This window comes from Crotalus tigris, unplaced genomic scaffold (assembly GCF_016545835.1).
Source record: "Crotalus tigris isolate CLP2741 ecotype Arizona unplaced genomic scaffold, ASM1654583v1 scf7180000018371.15429387391:27106975, whole genome shotgun sequence".
Lineage (NCBI taxonomy): Eukaryota > Metazoa > Chordata > Lepidosauria > Squamata > Viperidae > Crotalus > Crotalus tigris.
This window is the reverse complement of record NW_024096970.1, coordinates 11575533-11590406: the sequence shown is the minus strand read 5'-3', so window position 1 is coordinate 11590406 and position 14874 is coordinate 11575533. Positions and strand designations below refer to the sequence as shown.

General features: G+C 32.6%; 1 protein-coding gene across 2 annotated transcripts in view; it reads right to left on the bottom strand.

Annotated features, from left to right (window-relative positions):
• Positions 1–14874, bottom strand: part of RP1 (RP1 axonemal microtubule associated) — a 186342-nt gene that overhangs the window by 25283 nt on the left and 146185 nt on the right. For both annotated transcript variants that reach the window (XM_039351366.1, XM_039351365.1), the window contains exons 43-46: positions 10839–10971; positions 5418–5569; positions 2580–2832; positions 1209–1447 (exon numbers count right to left, since the gene is read on the bottom strand). In XM_039351366.1, the coding sequence (XP_039207300.1) occupies positions 1209–1447; positions 2580–2832; positions 5418–5569; positions 10839–10971 (777 nt within the window). The remainder of the gene's footprint in view (positions 1–1208; positions 1448–2579; positions 2833–5417; positions 5570–10838; positions 10972–14874) is intronic.

The window sequence follows — 14874 nt, the reverse complement described above, 5'->3', positions numbered from 1 at the left end:
TGACTGGGGAATTCTGGGAGTTGAAATCTAGACATCTTAGAGTTGCCAGGGTTAACAAATTTAACTGTTTTAAGTTAAATTATTAAATACATCAACCCTGTGTTCTATTATTTCAATGCTTTTATTGAATTTTGAAATATTGAATATCGCTTATAGTCCAAAATAATTACATTGACAAGCGCAGGTATTCACCAGGAGGAACTTGTCTAGAAAGAGACTTTATTTTATAATCTGTTTATCAGAAATGAATATGACCTTTAATATTGGGCAAACCTTGATGAAAATCAGGGAAAAAGCATCAGTAAATCAACTGAGAAAGCAAAGCGAGAAATTGTTTAGGTATTAAATAGAAGTGAAATTCAACAGGCCAGTAGTCTTTTCATGCACCAGGTACTCTTCAAGCTGATCTTTATTGGCATCACTGTTTTCTCAGTAGATATGTCTCCAGCAGCTGCACCTGTTTACCCTTCATCTCATTTTCTTCTTAGACAAGGATAAAATTATCCTTCTCTCATATGAATGAGGGAAGAGTATGTTCTTACAAATGCAATAAGAGGTGTGCCCTCAGTTTTATTTTGCTTGCAAAAAATTGATGAAGTTTCTACAGTACAATTATTTTAATGTAATCAATTAGGGCTGTAGATCTTCATCATCTTGGACTTTATTAGAGAGAGACTGTCACTTCACCTCACTACTTCTTACTCCTTGCTATATTTATTTGTCAGCTATTTTTGTTAAGATTATCTCTCTTCCTTTTGCCTGCTCTCTGGAATGCAGAACCAGAAATGTTATGGCCAGTTTGGAATTGTGTTAAGACAGACATGTTTACTAATGACAGTACACACACACAAAAATACTGGAAATGCTGCTTACAATATACAGCATTTTTTTACTATCACAAATACAATATAAAGATGCCTCCAACCCAAGTTGTTTCTTGGATACCAGTAGAAATATGAATTTTATACAGGAATAAATAGGAGATTCTATAGTTCCTGCTAAATTATGGAAATCATATCGTAATGTGTTGAATCAAGACTTAATATTTAGAGTTACTGAAATCAATGAGATTTGTTGTGACATGGGATGATTAAAAAAAACATTTATGTATGGCTAACCCCAGATCATGTATGTCTGAATAAATTTTGAATTATAAAATTAAAGAACATTTGTGTAAAAGTATGTATTAATGCATAATTAAATTTTACCTCATGACAATGCCATGTTTCTCTGTCAGAGTCTTCTACTTCCAAGCGAATTTTGCAAATCTTATTAAACTTCTTATCTAGCTCCAGAGATGTATGGTAAGTTTTAGCCCTTTTAAATGATCCTTTGGGAATGAAGACTGAAGATGATGTACCTTTGTCATCACATACTGTCAGAATTAATTTAGAGTTCCCGTAATTATCTGACATTTCCCTAGTTATAACAGTGACATCCCAAGTCCCTAGAAATCAACAAGAAATAATTTGTTGTCAATGCTACATCTGAAATGTAAAAAATGCTTAATTGTTTATTAGTTCTGTAGTATAATTTAGATATTTTGCATATATAAGGTGGATGGAATAATTGACAGTTTAATTACATTATCTTGTAGAGTAATACAATATTATAATTCATATAACACTCATAGATAGATTTTTTTTCTTCACAAAAATGTCTGAGGAAGACACTATTTTCATTTTATAGAAACTTTTAATTCAAAGATAGGATTTAGCAGGTAACTGAAGACTTTGTCATGGAAGTCCTTGTCGCTGTGTCCTCTGAATATAACTACAATGTTATGTTTATGAAAAGCACCATGCCTCAATTCAAAGTTGCTTCAGCCATGGATCATTTTGAATTAAAGATTTTCTCCAATTAGAAATTTAAAGTAACCCAATTAATAAGCTGCTGCTTTTGTGAACACATAGCCAATGAAAGCACTCTAGAAAATCTATATCCCTTGCTACTTGAATTCTTTTATTTGTCACATTCCTTGTTTTAACTAATCAAAATTAAATCAGTGTTTCAAATATGAGTGTATATTGGTACAGTACCACAGAAAAAACAAATACAATGATTTTTGAGTATTTAATACAATGCATTTTGAGTATACATGTTCCAATGAGTTTATTCCTTCTAAAAAGGAATGAGTATTGGGTTAATATGTGTCTTTGGAGTAGTAGATTGTTTCAATTAATTAAAATTTAAAGCACCATTCCCAAATGTGACTGGGGGAAAGAAAGAAAACTCAGCTAGAACAGGTGAGGAAATAGCCTCAAATCCAATAGCCTTATGTCTCATGCATAGAGAATTCTGTATTTTCTTTTCTCTCTCCATGGTGCATTCAATCCCCACATCTCATTTAAAACATTGATTATACTTTTTAATCTTTCCATGTGCTTATCTATTTTCATTTAAATATTATAACTGCATTACCCAGCTTTACAAAATGCCAAGGATATACAGTTTGCATTAAAGATATTGTTCTGATAAACCTGTCTTACATGCTTTTTTTTAATTCTCAGTAGATCCAACCTGGAAGGACAAAGATGCATCAAAATAGAAGCTTGAAAGCATTTTATTGTATATCTTACCATGAATATCTTTTGTCAGACTTTCTTTATTGGTTTTTCCAAGAAGCTGCAGTTCTCGTTTCATCTTTCCATCACCAACACCATTGTCCAACCATTGGTGGCATGAGAATACATATTGACTATCGCTCTTCTCCAATTCTTGTATCAAGATTTGGTCAAGGTACCATCCAGCTCCATAACCAGAGTTATTGTGTTCCACCAATACTGAGCTTAACATCCCAAGATCAATTGCTCGGATAGCAAAGGTACTTATCTATTTTTGGATGGGAGTGAAGGGAATTACCAACAATTAGGAAGATATTCATATTAATAGAAACATAATTATAGCATCCATGATGATTATAGCATCATTCCTGTTAGGGAATGAATCTATATTATTTGAGAGAGAAAGGAATGGATGGATAATCCTGGCTGATCTCTTAAATGGTAAGCAAAGAATGGATCCAGCTAGTATTTGGATCACCACCATAATCCAGGAATTTTTAAAAACTGAAGAAAAGGCAATGTAAAATGCTTCCCTGTTGTTGCCAAGACAGTAGCATGACTATATCTATGTTGTCACAAGAAATTAAGCTTGACTCAACGGAGACTTTTTTTCAATAAATGAGTGGAAGGAATTGTAGATGCCAGTGATAGTAACAAGATGACCAGATGGATGATAGAAGCAGCATATTTTGGCAATCAATATAGTACCAGATTAAAACAAATTAAATAAAACCTCAAGAAAGAAATTGAAAGTATATTCAACTTTTTTAAAAAATCAGATTTATAGATCTTTTAAAATCTAAATATTAATGTGATTTACAATACTCTTCAGGAAAGATTGCATTTTTCTTCAACAAAAAAAAGAATAACTGATATTTTTACCTTTATATATTTAGTTATCATCGTACAAATCAGTTACCATGGCAAATGCTATCCTTAATGAGCAAGTATATGAAAAAGACCAAAATAGGTAACAGGCATGAAAAACATATGAAAATAACTTGGAACATTTTAGCACTTTTGAGTTTGTTATAGAAATTGTAGATCCTGTTGTGCCAGTATATACACTCATACATAATACTAATTCTGGCAATATTAATCTTCCTTTTATTTATTCTTTTCCAGTTTCAGATCCATTATTAAGCACATTCTGTATCACAATAACATAGATTTGTGAAACAGTTGTCCAAGAGACACTTTGTTATCAACAGATTCTCTTCATGATGGAGGAAATTTTAGTTTTCACAATTTACTAAACTTTTATGTTATGCCATTTATTCATTTGTGGAAATGCTAGCTGCTGAAAGACAAAAGTGATTCTATAGAATTGCCTTTCCTAATTTAAATTTTGCTTCAACCAGGTTAAAAGAACATTTAACCCATTAAACCAATAAAAGCAGTTAGCTATAAAGATAGTAACTCAAGTGATAGTACCCACTTTTGTTTTTACGATGTAATCAAATTCTTTGTTTTTCTTTTATTAAAATAACTAGGGCAGCCTAGAGCTTGCAATGGTGTCTGAATAGTGATCACATAATCACAGAGAGGCTGCAGTGACTGCAACTATGAAGACCCATCCTTGTTCAGTGCCATTGTAAAATTTGGTTGCTGAATGAATAGTTGTTCATTGAGAACTACCTACATCTCTAAAATAAGGGAAGGGAATGCAAATGAATTTTGCAAGGATGAATAGAAGTTTGGAAATTGGCATTGAATCAATAATGGTTTGCAAACACTATCATCATCCTAGGGGTAGTTAAAAAATCAGCATGTGAAAAAGTTTTTAAATGTCCTCTTAGAATTCTTCAATATAAGACATTCAGAAATCTCTTGGGTAAGTAAATCAATTGCTTAGCTAATTTTACATTAATTTTTAATTACCAGAGATCTATAATCAAACAGCAGGACATTGTATTAATTAGATTTGGTGGGACCAGAAAGAGGGTAGGTTATACTGAAAGCAGATATCTCATGTTACATTTCTTATTCAGGCTTTCTGCGGCTTGGCATTCAGACTTTGCTGGTCATAATTTAGGAAATAGATATAACAATCATGGCATCCTCTGTCAATAGGTAGACCAATATTCACTAAAGGCCATAGCAGTATAATATGGATATCTCTCTTCTCCTCAACAATAATAATTGTTTCATTAGAATAGCTGCAAAAAGTAACTTGCACTGGGACTTTTTCAAAGAATTGACAGTTCTTTTAATATAAAGCATTTTAATGACTTAAGCTTTTAAAAATGATAGTGAACATACCATGACTTAGGAATTTGTACTACAGCTACTTTTGTAAATGCAATGAACTAATGTACATTGAAAGCAGCCAAGAATCAATTTTCATTGAAAGCAAATCTGTCTGCAAAAGATCTTGAGTTTTGCAATATGATAACTACTAAATCTTTTGATGGGTATGTCAACATGTTGAATGTATGAACATAAACAGATTGGTTTCATAATATTAAATACTTTCTCATATACCCTTTTATCCAGGATTATAGTTCTTGGATGATTGAATGAGATAACTAATTACTTCTGACAGCTTAAGCATTGTCCTAATTTTCTACAAATATATGGCATTATACATGTTTTGAGGGTGGCAGTAAGTGCCTTTGTTTCCTTCATTTTGGGAATGAGGGATAATTGTGGAGATAGGGCACATATCTGAAGATCAGGATTGTGCTTCAGAATTTTTCAGGTCTTCACATAAGGGCATGAGTGAGAGGAGTTTGAGGCTGTAATACTTTTCTCTTGTAACTAAATTGATATGTTTTGGCACATGGCTGTTCTACATTCCAATGAAATATCTACAAAATTTCTGAAGTATAACTACACGTGTTCCATACTTACCTGACCCTTTTCAAACTGTGGGCATGATTTTGAATGCTTCAGTTTCCTTTTGTAAGAGTCTCCATTCTTTCCAATTAGCACAATAAAGATATTTGCATCTGTTTCAGATGCTGGTAATGTTCCTGTATAAACACTGATTGAATAAGTAATTTCTGTAATAGAACATCAGATGAAAGAACATATGAAAAGAATCCATGTAAAAAAAGAGATAAAACAATCACTCACATATTCTTTCATAGACTAAATGGTACTTAGTGCTATGTCATAAATCTGACCAGTGGTTCTCAACCTTGGCAACTTTAAGATATGTGGACTTCAACTCCTAGAATTATTTGGCCAGCATGCTGTACACTCATGTACAGACTAAAGCTGTATATTAAATTCTGAGTTGCTTGTAAACCTAAAGAAGACCCCAAGCAAATGTAAAATTTAACACTTTAAAATATTTCACAGACTTTAAACAAAAATTAAAAGAAGAAAACTGCCTGTAAAATATATTCAAAACCTCTAATTTTGCTGTGCCTTGGCTTGTAGCAAAGTATCTCACTTGAGCATTAATATAATAAAGTAAAATTGGTATGCATGTTTAGAGAACACTTCAATAATCTGAATTTTCAACAGCTCACCATCTTTTTCTATTCCAATAGAAGATAACAAAGAAAATGCACATCATATTATAAAGGACTATCTGCTTTGACTAAGATATCAGAATTAAAATGTTATGCATATTTATATTTCAAATCAGCATACGCACTAAATCATCGCATGCATTTCTAAGTCAGTGAAAAAGACATAACATGAATAGGTTGATTCATACATTGTGTTAAGCCATGAATTGTTTGTTGAATTAAACTCAATATTTTTGTTAAATTCACTAACTTTGTGTTAAGTTAGTCTCATTATAGCTTGGCACAGTGTGTAAAGCCAACTACTATTGAAAATCAACCCTGATACAGATGATGATAATGTAGTGTGCTTGTTGTTGATGACTCAGGTATTCCTAACCTCTTCTATCTTTTTCCATTGTCATTCTGTATTTATTTACTTCACATGGAATCCCATCTTAAACAAATAATGGTATGTGTGTATGGGTGTTTAAAACAAAATGGATGCATAAAATAACATAATGTAAAAATCATAAGGCAACACATGATTAAAAATGACCAAGGCTCCTCATAAACTATCTTTCAGCATAAAAACAAACACACAAAATAGGCTCCATAAACCTCCTGACTTCTGAAAGAAAAGTCAGGCTTCAAGACCTTCTGGAATGCCAACAATGTGCTTGGGGGGGAGGAATACCCACATTTTTGGGAGGGGAGAGAAGCTTGTTGTAAAGCATGTGCCATGACAGAGAAGGCATACTTCTTGGGTACCACTAGTTGACTGTTTCACAGAAGGGTCCCAGAGCATGCCCACCATGCCAGAACTAGAGGCATAGGCATAAACCATTGGGAAAAGCAGTCTTGTAAATAATCTAATCTGGTAACAAACAGCACCTTAAACTGACCTCCAGAAACCTGCTGGTATCCAGTGTAGCTTACATAGCAGTAAGGCACCCCAAAATCTATGAACGAGCAATAGTTCCTGAGTGCATTGTAATAGTCTAACCAGGAAATGATGAGGACACGAATGACCGTGGGCAGAACCTTCCAATCTAGGAATGGGTGCAACTGGCACACAAGATAATCTTAGGGCAGCTGAGCATGTAGAATCCTTACTATACATTTTAGGACTACCTCAGTCCCTTTTCTTGGACTTCTTCTGATTCTGAGATACCCTTAGGACTGCTATTACTTTCTTTTTTTAATATAGAGCCTTTACTGCCTATAGCAGTGATGGCGAACCTTTTAGAAACCAAGTGCCCAAACTGCAACCGAAAACCCACTTATGTATTATCAGGTGCCTAGTGGGCGTGGCAGATTGGGTGGGACTAAAAAGTTCAATCAATCAATTCCAACTTTGCAAGATCTTTTTTTTCCCGCGAGAAGTTGAAATTGATTGATTGAACCTTTTTTTTTTTGCACATGGCGACAGAGGCCTAAAGCGAAAAGGTTTTATAAAACCCAGCTGAAGGCCTAGGACTGGAGCGATGGCATGCGTGTCCATCAGAGATTTTTTATTTATTTTATTTGTTAGAGGATGGCATCATATATTATGACAGCACAAGGAAATAAGATATCAAAATAAGAGTCACAGTAAGTTATAAATTAATAGTATCTTCTATGCATGTATCTGCAAGGAAACAGGAATTATGAAGTTTAGTTGGGAATAAGCAACTAATGGTGGGTCTAACAGGAATCTAACGATCTCCTACTGCTCCAATTGTACCTTCTCAAAATTTTCTAGATATTGTTTTACTGTCCCCCAAGAAACCCCTTGGCATCTGTGAAATCAAAATTATTTGCCAACCAATGTTGAAAAATAATACAATATTAAAATCCCATTAAATAGTTGTGAGAAGCAGTAGCAGCAGTGAATGCAACAATTTTAATTTGTAATATGATAAACATTGATAAATATAATTCATATTTTTTTAAAGTGGGAAAGGATCCTGAGAGAAAAAAGCTAAAGAAACACTAGCCTGACTGGGGACAATTTTAATCTCCTTTTTTTATCTCCTTCTTTTGCATGAATGTGTAGCTAGAAAATTTATACAGCAAAACTGACATTTTAAGCTTTGTATTGTCCCCCTTAAAAACTCAACATTTTCTGAAATGGTATAGGGTCTCCTGCTGTTGGACTAGAAGACCTCCAAGGTCCCTTCTAATTCTATTATTCTATGTTCCATAATCTAATTTTTCCTAGTTCTAGTGGAATTTAATGGGCAAAGGAATGATGATGATGATGATGATGATGATGGTGATAAGACTAATACTAATAATATAATGTGCTTTGGAGAATAGCTTGACTCCCTCTTCTTTGTGGCAATTCATGATATATTGGAGCACTGCTATCATCTCCCCCCCCCCATCCTTCTCTTCATTAAACTAGACGTGCTCAATTCCAGCAACTGTTCTTTTATATGTTTTAGCTTCCAATCCTGCAAAAGCCTGCAAGTGGAAGCACGATGACCATTCCTTAACTTTCAGCTCCCTAAAAGTGCAAAAAAGAGCCTGAAAATATGGGCTCCACTACCCTATAATTTTATCAGCCAGATTTCCTGTGTCCCTTAACCAGGAAGATGTCATTTAAAGTAAAAAAAGAAAAAAAAAAGGCTACTCATTCTTACATGAAAAGAAAAAAAAAAAAACACAGCAGGACTGGGAAGAGATTTGTAAGTACATTTTCCTCATCTGATTAAGTGATTCTGTTATTATGCCATAACTAATATATAGTTGTTAGAAACTAGGTTCTTTTTTATTCTATTTTTTAACCCAAAAGAACATAATTGCCTAGCTGAAATCTGGGACATGAGATTTAATTTGTAACACTATTCAGCTCTACAAGTTTGAGTACCAGCTTGAATATCACACCTGTTTTCAAGATGGAAAAATGTACTTGATAATATAATGTTTCAGTGTTTATTTCTAGGTACATTTAGATAAAATTACAGCTTTATTGAGATTTCTAAGATTCTTGAAAAAACATACACATATTTATTGCATCTGCCTCTTTTTTAATATGGTACAGTAGATTTTGATTTAGCATTTACTATAATAGTAGTAGTTATTTTAAATCTAATTTTGAATCTATGTTACAGTGTATAAGGGAGCTTATTATTCAAATATCGATAGTGTTAAACCAAAGTTCTGGACAGATTTTTTTTAATTTTCAAATTAATCATGTTATAACAATTCAAGTATACAATTAAAAATGGTTTAGATCTTATATAAACTTAGAAACAAATTTTATTTCCTTTAAGGTTCTTTATAGAATTAATATTACTACTCTTAATTAGAATCTTCATTGCCTTGATTTTCATGAAAAAGGATGCAGTTTGTTCAAAATTGTCTGCTTTCCTTCTGAGCCTGTTAGATCATTACTACCAATTAAAGTAGTATAAGGAAGGGAATCCATTCTTCACATTAACATTAATATTAGTTACTATGTTAGAAAAATCATTTTGAAACATGACTGAGTGAGGACTCATAGTTAGGGTTAGGGTTAGGTTAGGGTTGTGCACTTTAAGCATAAAACTCTCTCTCTCTCTCTCTCTGTCTCTCTCTCTCTCTTTTTTTTTAATAATAGTTGAACATACAGTATATAGAAGTAACTCTTTAAGCAACCAGTTTTGCCAATCTATTTGACTATGAGTTAGAATAGGAAGGAAATGTCACTGTTTGGCCTTCTATGTCACCTTCTTTTTCAAACTATTCTAGAAGTTTTAGCAACACTTAATGCAAAATCAAGGGAGGCACTTTTGGGTGGAAATTCTATAATCCCATTCAAAAGCCAGTTAAATAAGATCTCCTGGATTTAAATTAACTAGTTATTTGATCCTGCAACACATGCAATTAAAAAAATTCACTCATTTTCTAAGTAAGAATTATTACATTGGCATCTAAATCCTAATAATGTCAATAAAATTAAACTCTTGTCTAACTTAAATATTTTTGGAAAATAATAAAAGTTAAAGGTTTTTGCCCATTAAGGCAACTTTTAGGTTTTTTTAAAAAAAATCAATATACTGTAGAAATGGAATTGTCCAAAAAACATGCATAAATGCAATATCACATGATCAGTAACATGTGATCCAACTATTTTATTTATTTTTTATTAGATAAGTATCTCAAGGCAGTAAATCTTACACAATAATCCTTTCTCCTATTTTTTCCACAACAGCAACTGTATGAGATAGATTGGACTAAGGAAGAATGACTGGCACAAAATTACCCAGCCAGCTTTCATGCCTAAAGGTGATTTCCTGACTAGCAGCTTAACTACTACATTACAACTCTCAGAAACTGAAGCACATCTTCCTCATCTAAAGCAATTACCAATACTGAGATTGTATGAAATACATACTTTTTGACATATTTTCTTAAATACATACTTTGATGTGCAATCCTGAAATTGACATGCTATGTCACCATGAAGCCTGGTTTTGCATATGTCACCAATTTATTCCCCGTTATTTTGTTTTTCATTCCTTTCTGATATGACATTTTTGACCCTCATTACAAACTTCTTGACATGTTTGGATTTCTTCCTGGACTCATCTGTGCTACTGTTCCTCCTTACATATGTTCATCTTTCATCAGTTTCATCAGTTACTTTTTTCCATCCCTCTCTAAAATAGCATATAGATTTTTATCATTGAAGCTGCCTGTCTGGAGGAGTATTCTCCCAGCAACTATCAGTATGACTTCAATGCAGTTATCTGCAGTGTTGGACACCAAAGAGTTGTCCTTGATGTCATGGGTTCTGCAAATCCAAGTTTGAAAGAAAAGGCTCTCCTGTGGTTTTCCAGTAACATACCCTTGAGAGGAGCTTCATTTGGTCTGACTGCTGCTAGTTCCGTCACAGTCTCTGATGCGTCTTCTTCAAAGAGCCATCGGTTTAAAGGGCGAAAGCCTAATTCTTCTTTAGTATCCAAGTCTTTCATCCGTGCCTGCAGGATAACAACAATCTTTTTTTTTTTTTAAATGAAAGGAAGTAGGGACACGTATGGGTATCCCTTAACTTACAATCTTAATGGAACCTGCCCGTTATGGTCATAAATTATGATGGTCATTAAGTAGGAAACTTACATGATTTTACAACATTTTTTTTTTGCTACAATCATTAAGAAAATGCCATAGTTTTAAAGTGACTTCAGCGATTATAATGTGAACATAAGGTGACCACAGGAGGTGGGATGTTGGAACTACAGAATGGGTGCCTTGCACTTATGCAAAACTTCAGACATTCAGCATTTGAGATGGTGGCAGCTGTTGCCAAAAATGAAGTTTAAAGTTCTTCAAATCAGCCTTGTTCTGATAAAAATAAACTAAAGGAAGCCCCGTGAACTTTTTGGCTCAGTTTTAAGGTTTATCTCATTTTCTTACCATATTTTCTTCCTGTGTGCTGTCAGATTAGAAGGACCCACTTTCCAATTGCTACTTGAAAATGGAGCTCAGAAAGTTTACCTTCTGAATTCACATTCATTATTATATAGGAAATGACCAGTTTCAATTTTATGAAAAATAATTATTTCCTAATATAATTACTTCTTCACTTTTCTTGGCTTTCTTCTCCCTGGAAACTACCCTGCTTCAAATGGGTGGAAGAGGAAAGACAAATCTGATCCATGTATCCAAAGGAGAAAAATATGAGTTCCCTGTTTTATGTTTTGAAATATAGTAGGCTGGATTTGACATTGTTCCTGTAAGAATTACATATTTATTCAGTCTTCCTAATACAACTCTGATGCCTGGCTTCTTTACAGTGTTGCATAATGATAGAGAAATAATAGTTTTATGGAGGATTTATGTATTTGGTGCAAGAAACAACTATTTTAATATTTTAAATGTAAGCTTTACATAAAGCTTTAGATTGACAGTTATGGAGAGAGGATTCTTTTATACAGCTACTATCAGGGAAAAATACAACATACATACTAGTAGCAAAGAGGAAGCATTACCCTGTCTTATTCCTTCATTTTCAAAGCATGTTTAAAATATTATACTTAATGGGATGATACATTTATACCTGTCACTTTGTTCCTTTTTGGGATAAACAATCTTAATGAAAATAAAGTAGAAAACAGTAAATCAAAGAAATTAGGTAAGAAAAAGAATATAGAGAAGTTTATACCAACACCATCCATTATGCCTCTATATATCTATTGATGTTAAATGCTCTCTATACATTTACCTTCCAAACAAAAACATCTCTATGGTTACTACAGGATTCCTTACACATTTATCCATAAATATGCTATAAACCAGAGGACACAATATATCTTTGTTTTATTATCTGCTCAGTGATGAACTATTTTATTATCCTTTATTTCAATTATATCATTTATGCCATTGAACAACTTTCAAGTCAATATTATGCAAGATTTCCATAATTTAAATCTACTCATTTTATCAAATTCTTTTTCTCAATCAGCAAAAGTATAATAAATTTACTTTCTCACATTCATGCATTTTTCCCAATGACTGGCAGAAGAGCAAAACTCTAATTGGCACAATTTGTATCTGGTGTAAAAGCCAAACTGCAATTCCCAAATTTTCCATATTCTCATTGAATTTTGCTGCCCTGCCAGTTATCAGGTGCAGTCTTCACAAACATTAAATAAATCACACAGGCATTTTATAAGCAAACCAATTCTATATTTTGATATTTCTCCAGTTACACTATCAACACCTGCAATCTTACTATTTTTTTATTATTATAGTAGTAATTTCACTCATGTTTATTTCATTTAGTATCTTCCATGTTCATTTCTCCCTTAAATCCATTCCTAAAACAAAGCAAAGAAAGTGTGCTGCATATTCAGAACTGTTCATCACCCTTATATCTTCATTGATTCTTTCGTCATAAAAAAAATCAATGATGTGTTTTGATTTAGATATATTCCTTTACCATGTGTACAAATGAATAGACCTGCTTAAATAATAAAAAACCTGGAACCAACCACTATTCTCATTAATTCATTCTTAAGTGTCCAATAGTTGATTTGGAAGGAGGAGCTACTCTCTCATTCCCTCAGATCACCCTACAAAATATATTTTTCTCCTGGGTCAGAATGTTCCACAATTTTTCCTAAGATTATTCTGTGGTTTTTTTCTATTGTTACCATTCACTGAAAAATAATAAGTACATCTACATAAGAATGTCTACTTTCATGCATACATACAATATTCTAGATTACATCAATTCGTAGTTTCAGATTGTTAAACATTTTTATTCACAATCTGCATGTTTAAATTTCTCTGTAAATATTCATCAGAACACCTTCATTCATATTACATCTTTATGTCATCTTTGCAGCACATGACATAACTTTTTTGCTTCCTTCACTTAATTTATGAATCCATGTGCTTTATTTTTTACTCCTCCAGTATTTTAAGTTGCCAGCTTCAATATTCCAAAGGCATCACTAGATGCACCATTGTAATGATTACAGCCAAAGTCACATTTTGGTCAAGTGATACTTTTATGTTATGCTATCCAGTAAAAAAAAAAAGTAAGATATAGACTAGATCACCAGATTTAGTTCTACCAGTACAGCATCTTCAACTAGTCCGTTTCTGTCAGTGTTCCACAAAGGGATTATATTATTCCATTTAAAGTAGATTCTCTAGTTTAGATTACCTTACAAGTCATTGTGTTTTTTATCTATATCCCATTAATTCATAAGTACATACAGGGTACTGTCAGACTGGATGCTTACAAGGATGAACCTTTTACATCAAGGCCAATAAATCAACTAAGAATGTTTCTATGCTTAATATTTGGATAATAATTAGTGGTGAATCTTTTTTTTTCTATCCAGTAGATCTTGAAAATGATATATGCCTTTCTAACTTAGGTGTCAATCACTGTTTATTTTTCATTTGAAACATGCATTTTTCTTCTTTTGACATTACTTGGAATTATTTAAATAGGTGTTTCATAAATACTGTTCATGTCTTTGTAATGTTGAAGCTAAATTGCACTACTATATTCTACCAAAGACTATTCAAGATGTTGAAACTCATTAAACAATGTTTTTATTTATATCTTTGGGGGATTATTCTAAGAGCTTATTTATTCCTAAACAACAATGAATACTTTAGACTCCATAATTGCTTAGAGACTATATTTTCTTCTAGGTTCCACATTAACCTTTGATTCAGAGACTGAGTATTCTCAAACAGATTAGATTTTCCTGGGAAGGTTGATTATTTGACAACAAAAGAAAAAGATAATTGGTGGAAGTTATAAAATAAGGAGATAAGTGTAACATGAGATGGATTGTGTCATCTAAACTAGGGAAAGACAAATTGAACTAAAGCCTTAAGGGTATACAGAAAAGAAAAAAGGGGAGGGGAGAAAAGCCTGCTTTTTTACCTTCATCTTTGTAATCCACTTACTTTTACTAACAAAAGAATGGTGACCATTGGAAAAGCTGCAAAGCAAGGTGAGGGAAGGGAACATTTATTAGACCAACTGACAGAAAAATAAATTGCCCTAGAAACATTATAAAAAAATATTTGAAAAAATAGGAAAGCAAGTATCTGAATCTGTCAGATCTGATAAAAGTGAGCTGAAGTGGGAATGGAGGAAAGGTTTGTAAAGATGAAAGAAGTTAAAAAATTGAAGAATCTACAGGGCATCTTAAAGGATTAAACAAATTACTGTAATAATGAAGTGAAAATGGTAGATTTCTAATGTAGAACATAAATTGAAAGAAAAAAGAAAGAATTATGTTAAAAATGGAAATGAAATGTAATTTGTCATATTAGAAAAATGAATATAAAATATTTTGTCTGCAGAAATTTTGGTAGATAAAAAGAGATTGCATTTCTTTTTGCATGTAAAC